This window comes from Branchiostoma floridae, chromosome 3 (assembly GCF_000003815.2).
Source record: "Branchiostoma floridae strain S238N-H82 chromosome 3, Bfl_VNyyK, whole genome shotgun sequence".
In the NCBI taxonomy this organism is placed as follows: Eukaryota; Metazoa; Chordata; class Leptocardii; order Amphioxiformes; family Branchiostomatidae; genus Branchiostoma; species Branchiostoma floridae.
In genome coordinates, this window is record NC_049981.1 from 27671075 (window position 1) to 27690482 (window position 19408).

Here is a 19408-nt window from a genome sequence, read left to right on the forward strand (position 1 = left end):
TGGTAATATCATTACAATGATATTGCTTCAAGAGAATATGATTTCCGCATTATAACTTGGACATAAGACTCACTTATACGTTTTGTCGTTTTAGTCATATTCACCTCCAAGCTCACCTGTCAGAGTCAAGTAAGTATCAAAGCAGTTTTGTTCCCTTCTGTTACGTAATGTTAGTTAATGTATTTTTGGAAGTTGCTCTCGACTCAAAACCTTACTTCATGGTGGATTCAGACCAACCAAGTTAATCCAGTCTCTACGAAAAGCGATCTGAAATATTCGTCTGCTGTATAAATAGGATAGGAAATTTCCCGAGTAGCCTTCGTAACTCATGCTTATTGGACCAATGACGCCAGTCAAACCTAGGAGAAGAGATGCTGTCCCAGTCCTACGCATGTCACCGTAACCTTGAAGTGGACATCGGGTCTTGTTACGTGGTGACCATTATGTAAGTGAGCCGCCCTCTATGCCGATGGTAACACTAGGCTAGGCCTGAATGTCATTTCAATGCGACAAACAAGTCGTGTGTGTTTCTTCTATCCCCAGGGAGGAGGTGAACCACTGTTTGCACTGCGTGATATCACTTGTCTGTCCGTGCTGGATCTTCATCTGGTGCTATCTGGTATGAACTACTTACACGAAGTCAACATTGATGATAGTGATGAACTAGGTCAAATTGAGAGATCTATACAGTACATTATAGAAATATCCTTTGCAACATTTTTCATCGGTGAAAAAAATTACAATACTTTGTACAGTAGTGTATCTATTAGTGTACAGGACTAGTACTAATCATTTGTTGTGCCTGACGTCATCCATGTTATTCTTCAGTGTTGTGCTGACTAAAGAAGTCAAAAGGAAAGGCAGAGAAGGAGACGGTCGCAGCTGCTTTGGTGCATCACGATGTTTGGGGTGATCTTCAGTGTCACGTTAGGGCTGCGTTTCAACCACCGCTCCCCCGTGAATCTACAAAATAACCGACTCTTTCCCATCATACCGTCAACAGCTAAAATCCTACCAGTGCTTGGCCAACTGCCAACTGCCTATCTATCCAATTCAGTACTGAAAGCCCAAACATTGACACTTGGTATTGGTCACTTTATTCATGCAAAATGGAGGGAGGTGTGTGTGTGTATGTGTTTTTTTTTGTGTGTGTATTTCTTTCTGCATATCTGTGTTGGCAACTTAAGAAGCTCTGGATAGGTTAATTGGTAAATTGGTAGGCGTAATCAAATTTGAGCTATCATTGAGCTCGCGCATGGAGCTCTGCAAAATATGGGCGTTTTGGCAGATGGGGCGGTATATATGTACAATAAAGAACGTGCCGTTGCCATGCAAGATGTTCTTTTTACGATGACAACTCGATCTGACCCGACCGATGCTTCAATCCGACCCGACTGCCCTTTGATTTCCGAGCTTCAAACGAAATAAAGACCACACATGTACACCTGTCCGAGTGGACAGGTTCTAGGTGTGTGGGACACTTCCTGGAAATCACGTGAGCGTTTGCGCATGCCCGCTCCCGTTCATGTACAGGTCTCACGCTACCGTAAGCAACAGGTAACAAGAAGGAAGTACAGAAGTGCGTGTATCGTTTTCAAGTTCACCGTTGGTAAACCGTCGAGGTATGTTCGTTTTCTCGTTTCTGTTTAGCAACGAATAAAGGTTGTGGCATGGTAGTCCACAGTTGATAATCATCAAAATTAGTAAAACATGCATTTTGGTCCGTAGACAAAGAAATCGACTACCGCTTGGCAATGTCGTCACATGTGATGAAAGCAACAACAACTAAAAAAAACAACCCGAGCCAGTACAGGTCCCAACTACTACTATCTCCTCGCGATCCAACCACTGCTTGGAGAATAGGACCTGTCCCTTTGGGCTAGTTTTTAACTGTTGGAAACTTGCTCTTTGAAACCTAACCGTCAGTCAAAACTGTTCCTTAGTTGCTCAGGTCCTTTTTTTCATGTCGTATGTATGTTTAACATTTTGAACTTGTTGGCGTCATGCTACAAGTCTAGGAACAAATGCCCTCAATCGATACTAAGCAGATGTAAGGTCTCGACACACTTAGTACGTTTTCAGTTCAAGGAACGCTAACTTAGGACAGCGCTGGAAAGAAAAACAAGACCATGTACGTTTGCCCTTGACATTTCAATCAATTACGTCTCTTAGGGCACGCGTCTCTTCCGTATACTAACGTGGGAAACTGTACATGTTTATTTCCAATCAGATGCTAGAATCTGCCAGGAGATTAGGAAAATGTATGTGCGATTTTAGAAAATAACTACCATCCAAGTAATGAAAATATTTCTATATTGCAATGCATATGCTACAAAAGGACCCTTTGAACTAGAATATTTCATATGCTGGGTTTCGTGTGGGGTCTTTTTAAAGTCAATAAGGGTTGTACGTGACTTAGCAGTACGAATATTTGTTTACGCGTAGAAGTTTAGACTTTGACCCTGAGGAGGGGTGGAGTTGTTGGCAGAGACATGTTTCTTGCAATGGTCGCTTCTGACATACTGAGTGCTTGCCAGTACTGTCTTGATTGATTGTTTGACAATGCACTTGTTTTGAGTGTTTTTCAATGCACCTGTCATACTTCAGTCATCTGTATGTAGGAACCATTTACTCTCCAAGCAGAGGTTGGTAGGGAACATTGCGGCTTTTTTATCACATGCTTCGGTGGGACCGTTAGAAAGAAAACGATCTAGGCGCATAAAATGGTCACTATCTTCATTCTCCACCAACCTCTGCATGGAAGGAAGGCCGGAAACATTGCGCATTGCTGGGATTCTGCGCCCTACCATCTTTCAGGTGCAGAATCATTGTGAATGTAGAATGTGCTGTACTCGTAGCTCCTTCCAGGAGACATAGTCATTGGAATAGAATGGAGCGTGCGTTGGCCATTGGATCGCAAACAAAACGGAAAAGAGAAGAAAGCAAAATGACGCCAGCCCCAACTTTCTTGTCGATCCAAACAAAAGGACTGTAGTGATTGATGATTGACTCAACATAAAAAGGTCGACCATAAAGCTGTCTCATTTGTCCTGCCCTTTCGCCGCTTGTCCTGCCCTTTCGCTACTTGTAAACTTTAACCACGAATGTCAAAAGTATTGTAAGACATCTAGCGACAGCCATGCTATAAATGCATTGATGGTTAACTTATCATCACGTGAAAAACATCAGTGCACGTACATGTATACGTTTCCTGGACATTTGTCTTTTTTGTTTTGACTGCGGCTCGCCAGTAATTAACTCTGATGACCAGAGATCTACTTAAGAGATTTATTGACGGAACGCCTTGGACAAAAAAAGCACCCCAAGCTTGCTTTTGAGACTGCATGGTCAAAATTTCCTTCTCAAATGCTAAAAAAGTATTCATGCTGAACTGTCATTCCTTACTCGAAGATGCCGTTGGACACGGTCTTGTGTTTGGACACGTCCGGATCCATGTCTGGTGCGGGGATGACGTCCCTGCGGAGAGCGGTGCGCCAGTTCCTGCAAGGCGTACAGGAGACCGCGAGCGAGACCGGTCTTCGCGAGAACGTCGCAGTGGTGGAATTTGGGAAAAGAGTCAGGATCGTTCAGTCTTTGACCAACGAGTATTGGCGAGTGCAAGCCGCCGTCGGTACATTTTATTCGCCTGTTTGTGTGTACGTTATAATGGACAGAAATGAATAAATACGTTTGTTAAGATTTGGACTTAAAAAGTTTGAAATTTATGAACACACAACAAAGCATTTCAACATCCTTGTATTGTAACAAGTGTGCCGAGAGTGATCGCTGATGTTGGTGTTTTTGCTGGGTTGCTGGGTTGCAATTCGAGCACAGTAACAGAAATGGGAACATGTCCGTCTTGCTGGAAGCAAATAAATAAGGCTATCAAACATATGAAAATAACTCTTCCTATTATTTTGGATGGGTTGATGATTGTAGCACTTCTGTTGGTTTTTAAAGACGTCATCTTTTCCCACAGACGGTCTGGAGGCAGACGGCAGCACCCCCATGTTCGAGGGACTGATCGAGGCTTTAAAGGAAATGTTACAAAATGGTGAGTTGACTTGGAAAATTCTAGATACAAAAAATCACCAAGGGAACTTGGTGTTTTGACGGGCATGCAAGGGGAGTGTCCCCCTTCAAATCCGTTTATGTATATGATTTTTTAAAGTTGAATGTTATATTTACTTTCGTATCGGGGTCATTGCTAGGAGGGGTCATCTCTCTGGCCGGAGGAAGAATCAAGATGACTCCACGGGTCATCCTCATGACGGACGGGATACCTGATGTGAGTTGTTTATTCATATCCGCCAGTTTGTATCATTTGTAGCATTGATTTTGTCTTTGTTGCCTGTGAGACGTTTGTATAGCTAACAGACTTTGCTTCAACACAACAAACAAGTTTCTTCAAATAATGTATGAAACCTCATTATGTTCCAATGACCAATCACTACGTGTGCTCAGACACGTGACCATACAGACTCAATACGTCAGTAACTGATCAAGGTTGCGGCACAGCCAGCCTAAGATTTGACGGAACGAAACGAAGTGAAGCTGTTTACTTTGTTATCCAGCATATCGGACGTCATTTCATGCTGAAGCTTTATGTTCTTTTTCTTCAAGGACAAAGAGAAGGTGTTTATAGCGGCTGCCAGCTTTAGCCCCCAAGGTTTCAGCGAAGTTGGTCTGCCCTACCCCATTCCTATCGCCTGTGTGGGGTGTGGCACAGGTGTTGACGTGGTTAGTAAGCCATACATGTTTGCTGAACTATGACATCCTATAAAAGTGAATGTGACTGTGGACTGTTGTACCACGGGAAGTGACCAGATGTATGTGAACCGTTAAGAATGGTAAAATGGCCGTGTTGTTGTTATTAGCATATACTTACAATTTTACTTATTTGTTAAAATCTGACATACAATTGTGCAATCTACACAAGTTTGATTCTGCCCGTGTCTATATATTTTATGCAGAAATTGATAAATGAAAAGCTTTATTTTACATTAACTGAGCTAAGTGCAGAGTACAAGTCACAACAAAGACAAAACATACACATTAATTATCATAAATTTAGTCTGACACAGAAGTTCAACTTTTTTCTCGCTTCTTGATAATGATGAAAAATTAGGACTGTATGGGTTATTAAGTAATAGTGGGTGCTGGATTGGCTGGTTCTGTAGGCCCTGTTAGCCGTTGTCGCCAAGGTAACCAACGGGATGTTCGCCATCGGTGACGTCAGCGAACTGTCCAGCTTCTTCCGCAAACAGGTAACAACGATAACTGCCACACATTTCCGTGCTGATTTTCTCTATTTTGCCTTATATTTTATCAAACTTCCCCTTCAGTAATACCCTAGTAGGGATGGTTAGTGGGTACTGGAGAGAAGATGTTATTTTATTTTATAAAATGTTATTTATTGATAAAGGTTCAAATAAAACTCGATCATCACCTTCTGTACTCTGATATATGTTCCAATCATCTTTACTATAAAGAAAAATCTCCTCTCTTCCAGGTTCTCCTCATCCGGTTTGCCCTGCAGTTTGCCCACGGTAAATATCATTATGCTTCACTCAATAAAAAGAGCAAAGTGGGAGTAAATAGAGTATAGATAGGGCTTACCAGGGAAAGAAAAAAGGTTTTCATTTGACAATCTTGCAGATATGGAGAAACTCCGGAACCTGATCTTGTTGCGGGAGTTTATGGCTAGGATGGGAGAACAGGTCAGCGAAGAGGAGTTGGTAAGTACACAATCACTACAAATCCTTAGGGGTTAGGGCACATGTACCCCCCCCCCCCTCCAAAAAAATCTTTGTTCCTTTGGTTATACTTATACATATACACCAACATAACTTTGATACTAAAAACCAAATCAAACGAAAATGTTCTCCAGGTATGCATGTTATTCGTATCACCATAATGCATACAAGGTGTAAAATGCGTTAATTTTAACAGTTTCACCAATGTTGGAAGAATATCATAAATGTACACAAACAACACTGTACACTTAAAGATACGTAGGATTTACCAAATCATTTACTTTTCCTCGTACTCTACAGATCGGACTGAAGACGCTGCTGTTAGCGATGATAGTCGCCGCTTCTGCCGAGGAAGAGAGTCCGTCATCACCGTCAACCCGCCTGGCGATAACTGCGCCTCCGCCGGCGACTGTAATTCACTATTCGCATCTCTTACTCTTAGTTCTTTGAAACAAATGCTTAGAGGATCTTTTACTATACTTAATCAACTCGCTCATAGTGCTTTGTATTAGTTAGAAATCATAATGTAATAAATTTCAGTGAGAGATGAACAGCCTGTACCAATGAGCGATACAATATGGAAAGTTAGAAAGAAATGTCTAATCAGCACCAAGCAGGTATATCATATCAAGAGGCGACCAATCAGCACCAAGGAGAGATACCATATCGACAGTTAACTCTATCTAGCCTGCGTGGACGCTAAAAGTGCAGGCGCCAACTTTGACGTCTTTTTACGGCCAAACGACCGGGCCTGTGCTAGAACTACCAAACTTGGTGACTTTTCCTAAAATTTAATTGGCAACAATTTTGAGTAATCAAGTAGGTTAATCATTTGTCGTATTGCCATGGCAACAGGTTTCTGACAGGCATATCTCACAAACTTAAAGATTTTTAACCAATACAATCACATCGATGACGTAATAATTATGTCATATTCCGTCATAATGATACCAAAATTACAGAAGCGATTAACGGTGCACACCCCAGTTATTCCGCGACTGGGGTAGTCCGCTAAAAAAGGCGTCCGAGGGTTTATGTTTGAGTTTACATTTCTTATTATTTACTGCGAAGTGACATTAAACGCTAAGATGGCTGAAAAGCGTAGGGAATAGTGCGTTTTTGGTGCTAATTATGTTTCGGTCCGAGTCTCATTTCCGGATACAGTATCCGCCAAATCAAGAGTTTGAATAAGAGATGGCGGATCAGCACCAAGGAGGGATACCAAGTCAAGAATTTCGATAGTAAATGGCCAATGAGCATCAAGGGTGCATACCATATGAAGATCTCGATTCCAATAATTCTTAGTCACAAGACTATACTGTAACTATATGTAATATATATTTTGTTATTTTAGTCATACTCGCCTCCAACCACGACACAGCCAGTCAGAGTCAAGTAAGTATGATAGCCACTTTATTACTTTGTTGACCTGATTAACGATTTCTGTTACGTGTTTTTTTACGTGATATTAGGGAAAACAAGCTATGGTATTCCTTTGCTATGTAAAAGTGACAAAAAAGTTGTATTTCTTCTATCCCCAGGGAGGAGGTGAACCACTGTTTGCACTGCGTGATATCAATTTTCTTCCCGTTGTGGATCTTCGTCTGGATCTATCTGGTATGGACGACTTTGAATGCACGATATGTATATCCACATAAGATTTGAAATAAAATCGCATTCTTGTGCGTAAATATTTAAGATTCTGTACAGTTTCTAGTGTTGCACATGCCGTCACTTTTGATGAATGTAATGAACCCAACAGCTATGATAGTAACGTATAGAAATATATTTTGTAACATATGTTTTATATAACATTTTTTGTGGGTTACGATGCCATGCACACACAGTCATATGTCTATCAGTGTACACTATTAGCAACGTTATGGGTTTCGTTATTTGTTGTTACTGGACGCCAATCCATATGATGTTTTTACAGTGCCTGTGCTAACTTAAAAAAGGGAAACAGGAAAAGACAGGAGGAAAGCAAGCCAAGATCGCCTAACTTGAGGCGATCTTCATCGGTACCGTATTGGGACTGCATTTCAACCACCACTGCCGTGCAAACTCTACGCATGCCTAGTGTTCAGTGTCGACCTCGTAGCTTTTGGTTTGACAAAGCCGATCAAACAAAACAACTGACTCTTTCTCATTATCCGGTTAACAACCAATATCTCCCAAAGTTACGTGTTTGGATAACTGGCAACTGACTACTTTTTTCAATTCTCAGAAAAGGCAGAGATTATTCTCAAACACATGAATGTTGTAAATAATTCCTTAAATTTAAGTTATAGACGACAAAGAGAGCCTGGACTTCTTCAAAATTGATTCGTTGTAAAGACACGTGATTTATTTTTGCAACGTTACGCGCTTTTGAAGACACTTTTGTACCGTCAAAGCTCTAGTATGTTCATCTGTATAGACTGGACAAAAGTTCATATGCGGCTGTAAATATTTTGACACATTTTGGAAGCATTATTGCTGTGAGCATGCAAGTGTGGGTTCAACTTTGTTGTATAGACACGTCCACTAGTAAATATGTTTACGCTACCCTCTCTACACACCAACCAGCGAGTATGGGAACTAACAAAGATAGTAACCTTTTGTATAGTAGCCAAGATTGCCGTAATGTATGAGCTTAACCAATAAAAAAATGAAAAACAGGTAGCATTTTCTTCTTTACTCAAATTGTTATTGCTTGCTAGATATAGGGCTTTTCGTGATATATCACTCTGCCCTTTAAATGGATGAATCAGCTGTTTATACTGCAGTGCACCGTGCGTCTGATAGAAGGCGTTCAAGTACTTTCCAAAGTATTTTGACCGTTGGAGGGAGAGGGGAACCAAGCAGCTTGTCTCATATATTCGGGTGTGAGCCATGAGTTAACACTGTGAGTCATGGATATTGTCCTTCTCCTTGCACAGTTCGACAAAAATATTGCTATATGTCGAAGATGCCACAGATTAACCATACCCCATTTTACCTATTACGTCACAATATGTCATCGTTACGTCACACATCGTTATGTCTGTCTCCCGTCGAAAAGCATACTAGTATATCCTTAACAATGGTGCTCAACCGGTCTTGATTGACAGCTGATGAGAATGTACATGGGCGTGGACATGACGTAGTTGTCTGTGAGACGGTGACTGGGCCGTGATCCAACCATAAGCGGTCGCTTGCACATCCGCTGATCACATGTTAGTCACGCGTACAGATTTTAGGATATAAAACTCGTCTGCACCGGTTCGCTACCCAGAAATCAGACGAGTTGATGCACAGCAAGCGGTCTGAAGATTAGATCACCTTCACCGATGTGGTTTTGTGACGTAGTTTCTTCATCGATCGTCTGAGAGCAATTTGCCCGCCGTTTCTAGGGCATTTTGACCGCTGAGTTGCGTCAAACAAGTGCAATTCGACCCGGGGCTCGTGACGCGCAATATTTTATCTTCCAACGCCATTCATTTGCGGTACTGAGCACAAGAGCCGGATATGCTGCTGGATGCTATGGGCTGTGGGTTGTCTACGGACAGAAATGGCGACCTCTCTCCAACGGTACGTAGGTTTCTAATGAACATTTCAGGCACATTCGCGTATCCATTATTATCGACAAACAATTTCTTTTATTGATATTAATTGGGATGTTGTTGGATTACGCACGTTAAAAGATATACAGGCGAGTCACAAGTCGTGGTGGTCTACTATTCTGTTAAAGACTGAATGCGTTAGTATTTTACCGATGTACCCTATAACACTGTGCCATATTTTACACTGGATGAAAGGTACTGATAATTGTACCAGAGGAACGTTTTATGTACATGTATGTACTAGGGGCTCCCGTGTGTAGGAGGGGTGGTCTCAGATAATGATGTCAGAGACTGTAAACTTACATCTCTAACGTTACCGAATGGAGTAATTGTCTGCCTAAAGTTGATGAATAACAAAAGAAATTTCTTCATGTTTTTATACGCTATTGTGCTTTTTTAATCACAAAGGTTGTCTTGTGGCATGGGCATTGTGTAACATGTGTTTGTCTGGTGCAACGGGCCTATTCAGATGTTAATCTGTGTGGTACACTATGATGTGTACAAATAGAGTAAGAACATTACCCCTTTAATATTATGAAATGAAAACAAGACGACCACAAATTTCACGTGCACGTTTTGAACACTTTTAATAGCACATGACGGCCACTATGATACCGACAAATTTATATTTCTGGTTTATTAGACAAACCTTTGATTACACATTTATATTACATTTTCACGGTCACAAAGCAGCAAGGGAAAGTCTAATTCACTGGTAGATCATAATTATCATTGTAGTAGCTTGACAATGTTTACATGTACATGTAAGCTATTCTTTTTTTTTTTTTCGTTTTCTGTACTTTACCCATTGGGTACATATGTATGCACAATAAAGGTCTTCAACCATTCATTCTATGATAATATCCCCACTCAGGGACTGGAATCAGAAGAAGACCGTGTCTGTATTTTGGCGAAGAGACTTTGGGACTACATGGTACTGGGCCAGGAGCTGGTCAAGGTATGTTATTACTGGTATAATATATATTACTGGTCTCTAGAAATAAAAAAGAAATGCATGTATCACCAACTCGTGATCGTAAGGCTTTACTTCTGATATGATTTTTCTTCAAAAGGATTAGTTCATCAGACATGGATGACCTGCATTAGCTAGTAGAAAATGACATTGTGTTGTAAGAAGCCAAGCAGATGTAGAGACGCAAAATCGTAACTTTTCTCCCGGTTTCTAGAACAGTGGGTTTGTCGACAGATAAACATACATGTATTACATATGCTATAATCGCATATGTAATGCTATATTTATATTTTTAGTAAAATACATATGTGAGTAATAAACATGAAGCAATATCCATCACTTTGGATGAATGGAGATTTTGTAGATGCTTGGGACGTTTTATAACGTGACTCTGAAATGTTGTGTTCTGACCTGTGCAAACACTGTCTATTTCAGAGTGACGTCATCCTGGTACTTGGTTGCCATGACACCCGGGTGGCTGAATACGCGGCTCGACTGTGGTTGGACGGCTGGGCGGAGTACCTGCTGTTCTCCGGTAACCTTGGGCACTTCACTAAAGGTCAGTTCAACCAAACCCCAGCTTCTAGCGATAACTCTATTTCATCGGATAATGACAGTAGCTACTATGTAGATGCAATTCACAACGATTCACAATTCACATGTTGATTTGATTATTTGGATAAGTTTTCGACCATACTGTAAATCGTACAGTAGCTGCAAAATGAGCTCATATACATGTCTGAAATTGAAAAAGGTACTCGAAAGCGGATAATAGTTTCATAGAAAGTAAACTCCAAAGTCAAAGAAGAAGATGTGAAAGAACGAAAATGTAATATATACTAGTAAGGGATTGTTCTAATTCAGCGTAAAATGAATGTACCATAAACTTTATGATAAAGCGCGATTGGGACGCTTGCGCCCCCCTATATACCCATGTATAAATTACACACTCCGTTATGGACATACAGTGTAACTTTGTCGATATCATGGCAATGAACATTTTTGCTTCAACGTATCAATTGTAACATTCCTACGTCCTTCCCGCAGGGGTGTGGGACCGTCCTGAGGCGGAGATCTTCCACGACATCGCCGTCAGCATGGGCGTGCCAGACGACAAGATTCTCCGGGAAACCATGGCAACCAACACCGGGGAGAACATCAAGTTCTCCCACCGAGTTCTATTTCAGCACAAGGTCAAAGCCAACTCCGTCATCCTCGTCCAGATGCCCTATATGGAGAGGAGGACCTACGCCACCTTTGTGAAGCAGTGGCCGGGAGACAAGGAGAACACGCACGTTGTAGTGACGTCACCAAGAATAGCATTCCAGGACTACCCTAGTGATGACGTCGGTGGTCTGAAGACAACGGTGAACAATCTGGTGGGCGTTCTGGAACGGATCAAGTCGTATCCAAGCAGAGGTTTTCAGATCACACAGGACATCCCGGACGAAGTATGGCTTGCATACGAGGAGTTGATTGCCATGGGATACGACGGACTAGACTATAAGATGAAACCATCTTAATTGTGCTGTAAGAGTAACGAAAAACGACAACGACAAGATACTCGACGAAAACGGCACTCAGGGTAACTTATGACTTAAAAAGCAACGTAATTGTACATTTTGATGTTCATGCTAGTGTACATAACTTATAAGTATTACAATTTTGTAGTAATTGTTGACTTTATGAACAAGCCAAGGTAGGGTAATGGAAAGCCAACATGGCTATGTAAATATTTAGACAAAAATCTCAGGTTTGTTAGGTAGGTAAACTTTAAACGTTTCTTGTATCGTTTGTTCTAAATACAATGTATCGTCACATTCATTGCACTTGTATTCGATTCATTTCTAGTGACAAGATTGACAAGAGAAGTATGTAACATTATACTTCTGCATAGGTGATGATGTTCATATTTTTATCATTAATATTGATAATGGTGATACCTAAAAGTAATCTAGATTTCAGTAAGAAAAAAAAATATTAAAATTATAGTGCAATTTAAGACACAAAGATAGTATTACTGGAGACAAGGATGAAGCTAGTGATGTCAGATTCAGCACTTTGCCAAGGATTGTGTGTCAATCGATATTCTTGCCTGTACCTTGGTATAAAGTAGTGTGACCGTAATCAAACCGTCCGGCCATCGAACGTACGTACACTTTGCAACAGAAGAGACTCGGGAACCACACTTAGATAGCCCAGAAATGTGTCATGTGATGAAGCGCTTACTTAGTAGTGCCAAGGAAATTTTTTAACCTCCTTGGTAGTGCCTTGGAAAGGCACACATATTTGTGACACAGCTTACTAACTTAACAATCTATCAATGATGGCATGAATAATTTTCGGTTGACCCATGACACAATTCTATAGAGTTTTTGTTCAATTTCACGGTTTCTCTATCCGCTGGTCGGATATACTTTCTGCTAGGATGACATACCTTGTGCGTAACGCCTTGAGAATTAACGTTACTATCCAAACAAATACGTCATGCGCTGCGCAACACACACAAGTCCTGCCTTTCCACAACAATTTCAAGAACAGATAGAAGGGAGCAGAACGTTGTTTTTGTAAAGGATACTGCTATGTATTGATATTGTGTATGATCGTGTTCGAAATAAACGAATTGATGTAAGCGTGTTGACGCGTGCACGTTTTGACTTGTTGACAATAGCTTACACAACCAATTGTCGGTAAAGCCGCTGTGTCCGTGGCCACTAAAATGAAAAATCGCAGCCCTATTTTTGTGTTAAATCAATCTTATCGGTAAGTACAGTATTATGGTAGTTAAGTCTGATTTCTGTGTTACTTCATATTGAATGCTTGTGATTTTTCTCACGGGACTTAGAGCCAAAAGCGTATTTTGTGTAGCTGTCAATAAATCATTTGAAATAGCCCATGGTTCGTGCTCAGAGTTTGTCTCTCGAGTAGATCAACAGCGCCTGATTAGACAAATAGTAAAGTTGTCAAAATGGCACGGCCCCTACCACCGCGTGCGTTTTATGCCAACGTCCAGAAGTGAACGTCCTGACAAATATGTGAGTTTGCTTATGTAGATAAGAGCCCCATTCCACTAGGACAGCGACCGCGCCGCGACCGACCGATTTGGCAGCACTCGAGTTTAATAGATAGGAATATTTCTACGCCCTGAGTGTTTTGTTGTCTTTTCAGTCATGCTGAAACATTTTTCACGATATTCAAATTATGAAGTTAAGGGTTATACAAATCCAATTTCGGTCGCAGTGAGATCGCAGCGCGATCGCCGTCGAGTTGAATGGTGCCTAACGCCTGGTACCACCTGCTGTAATTGTCGGGGTGCGACGTGCTGCCACCTTAGCGGATCGATTTTACACGGTATATCCTGTGTTTACAGTCTACCTGTCAGCTTAACAGCAACAACAGACGAGGCGTGTATGAGAGAGAATTGGGAGGGGGTGTAACATGTGGGGACAGGGGGGTCTGGGGAAGTACAGTGGTCTTGGTGCAAAGAACGACACATGGTTGTCTTAAGATGTTATCCTACAAAAATGCTGGTACGTTAAAGACGGTTAAAGGCATACACAAAATTGAGTATTTTGCATTCATGTTACTTGTTAACGTTACTACAGAGGTGTAGCTGTACTGAGTGTGTAGTAAAGTCAATGCTCTAGACCCTAGCTTTCGTGTGAGAACAACAAGTTTGCTTGCTCCAGAAGTCCAAGGCAAATCTAAGGTTAGGTCTCACGGGTTTTACTAAATTATTGTGCATTTGTCTGGATTCACGCTGCTAGAACTGACGATACAGTAGTACAATCTACTGCTTCATGATGTATATACAATAGCCAACGCATTGTAGAAATTATAATTCTAAATGCAACAATGGGTATCAGTCAATATCTAATGCCCAAAATGCCCCCTTGTTTGATTTAGCATCACAAAGTTTTAAAATAATAATCATCATCAACGCTTTTATGATGGTGATATCATTCTCACAAAACCCCAACCAGGTGAAGAAATCTGTCACACGTTTGTATCAGATTTAGTGCGTTCATTCCACACCCATTCCACTGACGTCACAGGCAAACAATACGTCACCTGAAAATGCTGTGTTTTGACCACCTGATATCCTGAACAACCAAATCGATTCTGTCGGGAGATTGCCAGGCGCGGTAGAGCTCCGGCCAAATACTGAGTACTTGTACCATTCAAGCTGTTCACCGTTTAGTCGATAGAAGGTTTCTTACCGACCGGAGGGACTACATTGCAGTTCTGACTGCGTTTTACAAGGCGGATTAGAACATTTAATTAAGAAGCCTTCCACTACAACATGTAACAGGTGGGAAACCAAGTAGCGACGTGAGCGTTGATTGGTCACCAAGAAGTGGACAAGGCCCTACAAATAGCAAAAAGACCTGTCGGGCACTAGCGGTGGCGACTTTCCTCGTTGAATGACAGGCTGGGAAAGAGAGAGCTCGTGTACCGGGCATTGGAGAACGATTAAAAATGATCATGACATCGAAGGACGATCAGGGTGCTGCAACATGAAGATTCAAACCTACTGGTGAGTCAGATGAGATACTACCTTTATTTCTGATTCATTCGGACCATTGAACTACAGGAGATTCGCCTTCCTTTCGCAAGAGTTTCACTGAAAACCTTTGAACCCTCGTGACAGCACGGGTGTTCTACTAACTCTTGATTCGCTAACGTAGCAGTGACGAAGGAGAATCCTCCTGAAAATTACCCCCATAGTTTCATAGAGACGACGGAAAAACCGCGAAACATGGCGACGACTGGAAAGTACCATTTTGACGAGAGGTTCATCACTTCTGTGGCAACACGATTCAACAAAAGTGTGGAGCAGGTGGAAAAAGACCTTCTGTCGCGATTCAACCTGACATGGCAACCGAAGATTGAGAACCTCCCTGCTTCCTTCACGGTGACGGTCTGTGTTCTCTACGCCATCATTTTCGTCATGTCCCTAATAGGAAACAGTATGGTCATCTACGCCGTAGCGAGTAACCGCAAAATGCGGTCCATAACAAACGTGTTCTTGGTGTCCCTCGCGGTCAGCGATCTCCTCATCACAGTGGTCAGCATGCCGTGGAGCGTGCTGCACGCTCTGGACGACCACGCCTGGAACTTCGGGGACTTCATGTGCCGGGTGCCGCAGTTCGTGCAGGTGGTGTCCGTGACGGCGAGCCTGATGACGCTGACGTGCATCGCCGTGGACAGGTACATCGCCATCCTGCACCCGCTCAACTCCGGCGTGCGCTTCTCCATCCTGCGGGTGTCTCTCACCCTCCTCTCCGTCTGGGTGGTCGCCATCACCTTCGGCATCCCTCTCCTCGTCTTCATCGACATCGTCACGCGAAACAAACGGAGTCCCATCCCAAACCCTCACAATATAGAACTCTTCAAGCTCATATATTACGAGATTGAATGGAAGGTCTGTACCGAAGCTTGGCCCAACCCGAATGACCATTTCGTCTATTCGATGTGCTTTCTGATCGTACTGTACACGATGCCGCTAGTCGTCATGACCTGTCTGTACGGTCGCGTCGCCCACTATCTCTGGGTACGGCAGCCTATCGGAGACAACTTGGCGCAGCCCCGGAACGCTGTTGCTTGGGAGCAGTCCCGGAAAACCAGGCGGGTCATCCGCATGTTGGTGTCCATCGTCGGGTCCTTCGCCATCTGCTGGGGTCCGTTCTTCGTCATCCAGGTGGTGAAGACGGCGTACATCCCCACCGTGATGATCCAGCTCCTCGCGCACGTCAACTGCGCCGTCAACCCCATCATCTACGCGCTGCTGAGCGAGAAGTTCCGCGACAACCTGCGGTGCTGCTCGGCCTGTATCAAACTCAGGCAGCGCCGCAGTCGCATGAGCCTCCTCAACACCGCCAACACCGAGGAAGTCGACATGAGGACGCGCTCTTCCTCCATCAACGCCAGGCAACACGCGACGTGGGGGCGACACAGGACCTCCCAGCCGCACACAGCCAACCCTAATCTCAGCGACATCCACGTGTCCACGTTCTCGACAGGTGAGATCCCGCCGATCATCGACTCCTTTAGGTCCAGTTACCCGAAGCTGCCGGCCATTCAGCCCGGACATATGCCCGTGTACATCGGGCCTCACACAGGCATGGTCAAGGAGATGAACGACACGCCAACATAACTATACATACTGACGATTCCCAGGCCTACTTGGTATTCAATGTACGAAAATTGGCGTGAATTAAGACCACAACGTCAATGCAGAGGCAGAGACTGGGAAGAAATAAAAAAGGTCAGATCGTTGAGCAAGAGCAAGGAGGTTATACTGTGTACAGTTAGGACATGATGATCGGACAAGGGCTGTTTTGCATGTATAGATCCTGTGGATGCCGAAAAAGTTAAGTAAACTGTAAATAACCTTTAATACATTCCAACAATCATTGGTAAGTTTTCTTGTCAAGTTAATGTAAATCGACAAACATTTCTTTGCAGTTGTTTATGTGTGATTGTGCAAATATCAGATTGGATTTAATTTGATTTGATTTGCAGTGAAAGTATTAAGTATTGAGGTTAACGTTACGCTTAAAGTGTACCTGTAGCTTTTTTATTGTTTTTGTAATGTACATGTGACTTATAGAAAGGGAAGTTTTCTGCTATATGGCTCTCAAGTCAGCTATGAGATAAGTGTCACTTAGCCATTCAGAAATTCATCATTTGGTGCTCTACATTTAACGTATGGCCAAGTTTAGTTTGTACTTGAATGCTATCGAGTCCATTAGATGTCACTACACTCAGACCTAGTTAAACACAAAGTACAAACAGTGCTGTTTGTGCAGATTGATAAATTACGTACAATCTGTTCAGGTGACAAGTTGTATTGGTACAAATTATGCACTTAACAAAAGAAGGTTAAACAAGGGAAATGTAGTAATGTTAGCTTATCAACTGTTGTGGGGATGCAGGAGCGGCGATTGACAGCACAGTTAATATGAAGAAAAAAGAAAAGCGGAAATATGAGTAGTTCGTATACAGTTGTCTGGTGATTTACTTGATAAATCGTTTTGGATGCAACACTCTCTTCAGCAAACTTCAACATTGAAATGCGTATGCTATGTATGTTATAGTGTATATGGCAAACAGCGCATTCAAACAAAATCTTAACATTTACATTTTACGTGTCACACTTCATACGGAAAATTTACATTTGCTAATGTGACATCACTGTAACGTTGCCTGTTTGATTCTATATCATTACAAATTGGCAAGAAGAAAAAGCCACCCCCATATATCAAGTGGTAATTCTGGTAATCACACTAGAATTTATACATGTACTTGAGGACGAAATGTGGAAATAAAATACAATACAGTGCTAGCTGTTTATCAAATATTTTATGAAAAAAAATTGGCAAATCTCCAACGCCGTAGTTACTTCGTCAGTCAGTCACGGGATTTGGTGATTACTGCATTGACGTCACCAATGGATTATCTTACAGTGTTTTCTTGTGGGTTTACCAATCGGAATTCCATGGTTTCATACTAAACTTGTGTGTGACGGAGTAAGTGTTGTTGTTTTTCAATTGATGATGGATTGCTGCTGTTGATTTCCACTCGGGGCTTTCTCAGAAATTCATAGCAAGGGAGTACTGCATTATACCGGTCCAATGGCCGAGTGGGTAGAGTCTTGCATACGCGGTAGGCCGAAAGTTCGATCCCCGACTGAGTCATACCAAAAACTGCCTGGCGCCTTTATCTTTACGATTCAGCACGGGGATGTATTGAAGCATCGTCCACATGGCCAAACACGCATTCCTCACTAGGTCGCATCACTCTAAAGTGTCCAAAATAAGAATTAGCTTTTAGTCTGAGATCCCTGTTATGAATTTGTCCAAATAATTCATTTGGTCAATTACATAACTGAGACATCCCTTTTAATAGTTATCACTGACCAGACGCTGCCTGTGTCATTTTCTCTCTGTTGGATAGTTAACTCAAACTTCTCCTTCTTGTAAAAATCCATCCTGTCGTCGTAGGTGGCATAAAGATAACAGGGTCCTAGGATGGAAAGGCGCCCGCACAGGTAACTGGTAAATGCAAGAGGGATTTCCGATTGGGTAATATGTACTTACCTCTCTTAGTTCTTGAGACTGTGTATGCAATTAGCCCTCGGGCATGATTTTGCAAATAAACAATTCAATATAATAAAGCCGCCTAAAACCCGTACAGACTCACACACACACACACACACACACACACACACACACACCGTGCCCGTGCTGGTCCTGGTTTCCTGCGGTCAAGGTAAGACCTAAAATACTCTCAATCGTATCTATTAAGCATTATGGAAATTTTGGGATCTACAAAGATACAAGCATAGACGTTTATGATGAGTAATGAACTAGTTTCTTTCTTACAAGGTTACACGAAAGTAACGCTAAGTAAATTTCAAAGCAATAAAAAGCCGCTAGGGGGACCAAACCTACAAAACCTATCAACCACTTAAAAATCATGAACTTGGCATTTGCAGAAAATTTGACCTCTAATTTTAAAGCGCCACTGCAGAACCGCAACTCGCCGCTAGGAGGCTCATTATTAAACTTGACCTTCCTTTTTGCCACCCCTACCCATCTACTAAATATTATGGAAATCCATCCGCAACATTTCGAGTTATCTTGTATACAGACAAACGCACTTACAGACAAAGCCCGCTACAGCACAGTAGGTAAGAGTCAGGTAATCCATTTTCGCATTTGACCTCCCTCTTAACAACCGCTAAACACCTGCCAAATATCGTGAAGATGCCCCAGCTGCGTCTCGAGTTATACTGTTCACAAACAAGCGCACAAAAATACAAAGCTCACTGCAGTACCATAGGAAAACGCCAGGTAAACCGTTTTTGAACTTGGCATTCCTTTTGACAACCGCTATACACCTACCAAAAAATCACAAAGTTCCATCCATAATTTCTCGAGTTATATGCTGTCGACTTACATATAGACCCATCACTCCATGGAATAACAGAAAACATACTCTTCTAGGCGAAGAAAATAACGCAAGAGAACTACCGAATTAAGCGTTATCCCTGATACATAACGCAATATTGCACCACGGAGCCAAACTAG

At 42.2% G+C, this 19408-nt stretch overlaps 3 protein-coding genes across 3 annotated transcripts; all 3 read left to right on the forward strand.

Moving 5' to 3' along the window:
• The first annotated feature begins 1810 nt into the window (after positions 1-1810).
• On the forward strand, positions 1811-7680 carry LOC118412159. Its single transcript, XM_035814868.1, has 10 exons — positions 1811-3631; positions 3980-4054; positions 4212-4288; positions 4624-4740; positions 5181-5267; positions 5513-5549; positions 5659-5738; positions 6057-6167; positions 7111-7151; positions 7298-7680. The coding sequence occupies exons 1-10, from the start codon at positions 3412-3414 to the stop codon at positions 7419-7421; spliced, it is 969 nt and encodes a 322-aa protein (XP_035670761.1). The 5' UTR covers positions 1811-3411; the 3' UTR covers positions 7422-7680.
• A 1156-nt stretch (positions 7681-8836) lies between these two features.
• On the forward strand, positions 8837-12950 carry LOC118412161 (uncharacterized protein SCO4629-like). The gene is made up of 4 exons (XM_035814869.1): positions 8837-9308; positions 10215-10298; positions 10749-10872; positions 11361-12950. Exons 1-4 carry the CDS (start codon positions 9246-9248, stop codon positions 11834-11836), a joined length of 747 nt encoding a protein of 248 aa, XP_035670762.1. The 5' UTR covers positions 8837-9245; the 3' UTR covers positions 11837-12950.
• Positions 12951-14408: 1458 nt separating this feature from the next.
• LOC118412567 (QRFP-like peptide receptor) lies at positions 14409-17659 on the forward strand. Its single transcript, XM_035815510.1, has one exon. The coding sequence runs from the start codon at positions 15073-15075 to the stop codon at positions 16468-16470; it is 1398 nt and encodes a 465-aa protein (XP_035671403.1). The 5' UTR covers positions 14409-15072; the 3' UTR covers positions 16471-17659.
• The last annotated feature ends 1749 nt before the right edge of the window (positions 17660-19408 follow it).

What these genes read in the sequence shown, in the direction of transcription:
- LOC118412159 (XM_035814868.1), top strand. Translation starts at nt 3,412, where the DNA reads ATGCCGTTGGACACGGTCTTGTGTTTGGACACGTCCGGATCCATGTCT. An exon ending in CTGCGCCTCCGCCGGCGACT is followed by an intron (nt 6,168 to 7,110) that starts GTAATTCACTAT and finishes TTGTTATTTTAG; the next exon opens with TCATACTCGCCTCCAACCAC. An exon ending in ACACAGCCAGTCAGAGTCAA is followed by an intron (nt 7,152 to 7,297) that starts GTAAGTATGATA and finishes TTCTATCCCCAG; the next exon opens with GGAGGAGGTGAACCACTGTT.
- LOC118412161 (XM_035814869.1), top strand. Translation starts at nt 9,246, where the DNA reads ATGCTGCTGGATGCTATGGGCTGTGGGTTGTCTACGGACAGAAATGGC. An exon ending in ATGGCGACCTCTCTCCAACG is followed by an intron (nt 9,309 to 10,214) that starts GTACGTAGGTTT and finishes ATCCCCACTCAG; the next exon opens with GGACTGGAATCAGAAGAAGA. An exon ending in CCTTGGGCACTTCACTAAAG is followed by an intron (nt 10,873 to 11,360) that starts GTCAGTTCAACC and finishes TCCTTCCCGCAG; the next exon opens with GGGTGTGGGACCGTCCTGAG.
- LOC118412567 (XM_035815510.1), top strand. Translation starts at nt 15,073, where the DNA reads ATGGCGACGACTGGAAAGTACCATTTTGACGAGAGGTTCATCACTTCT.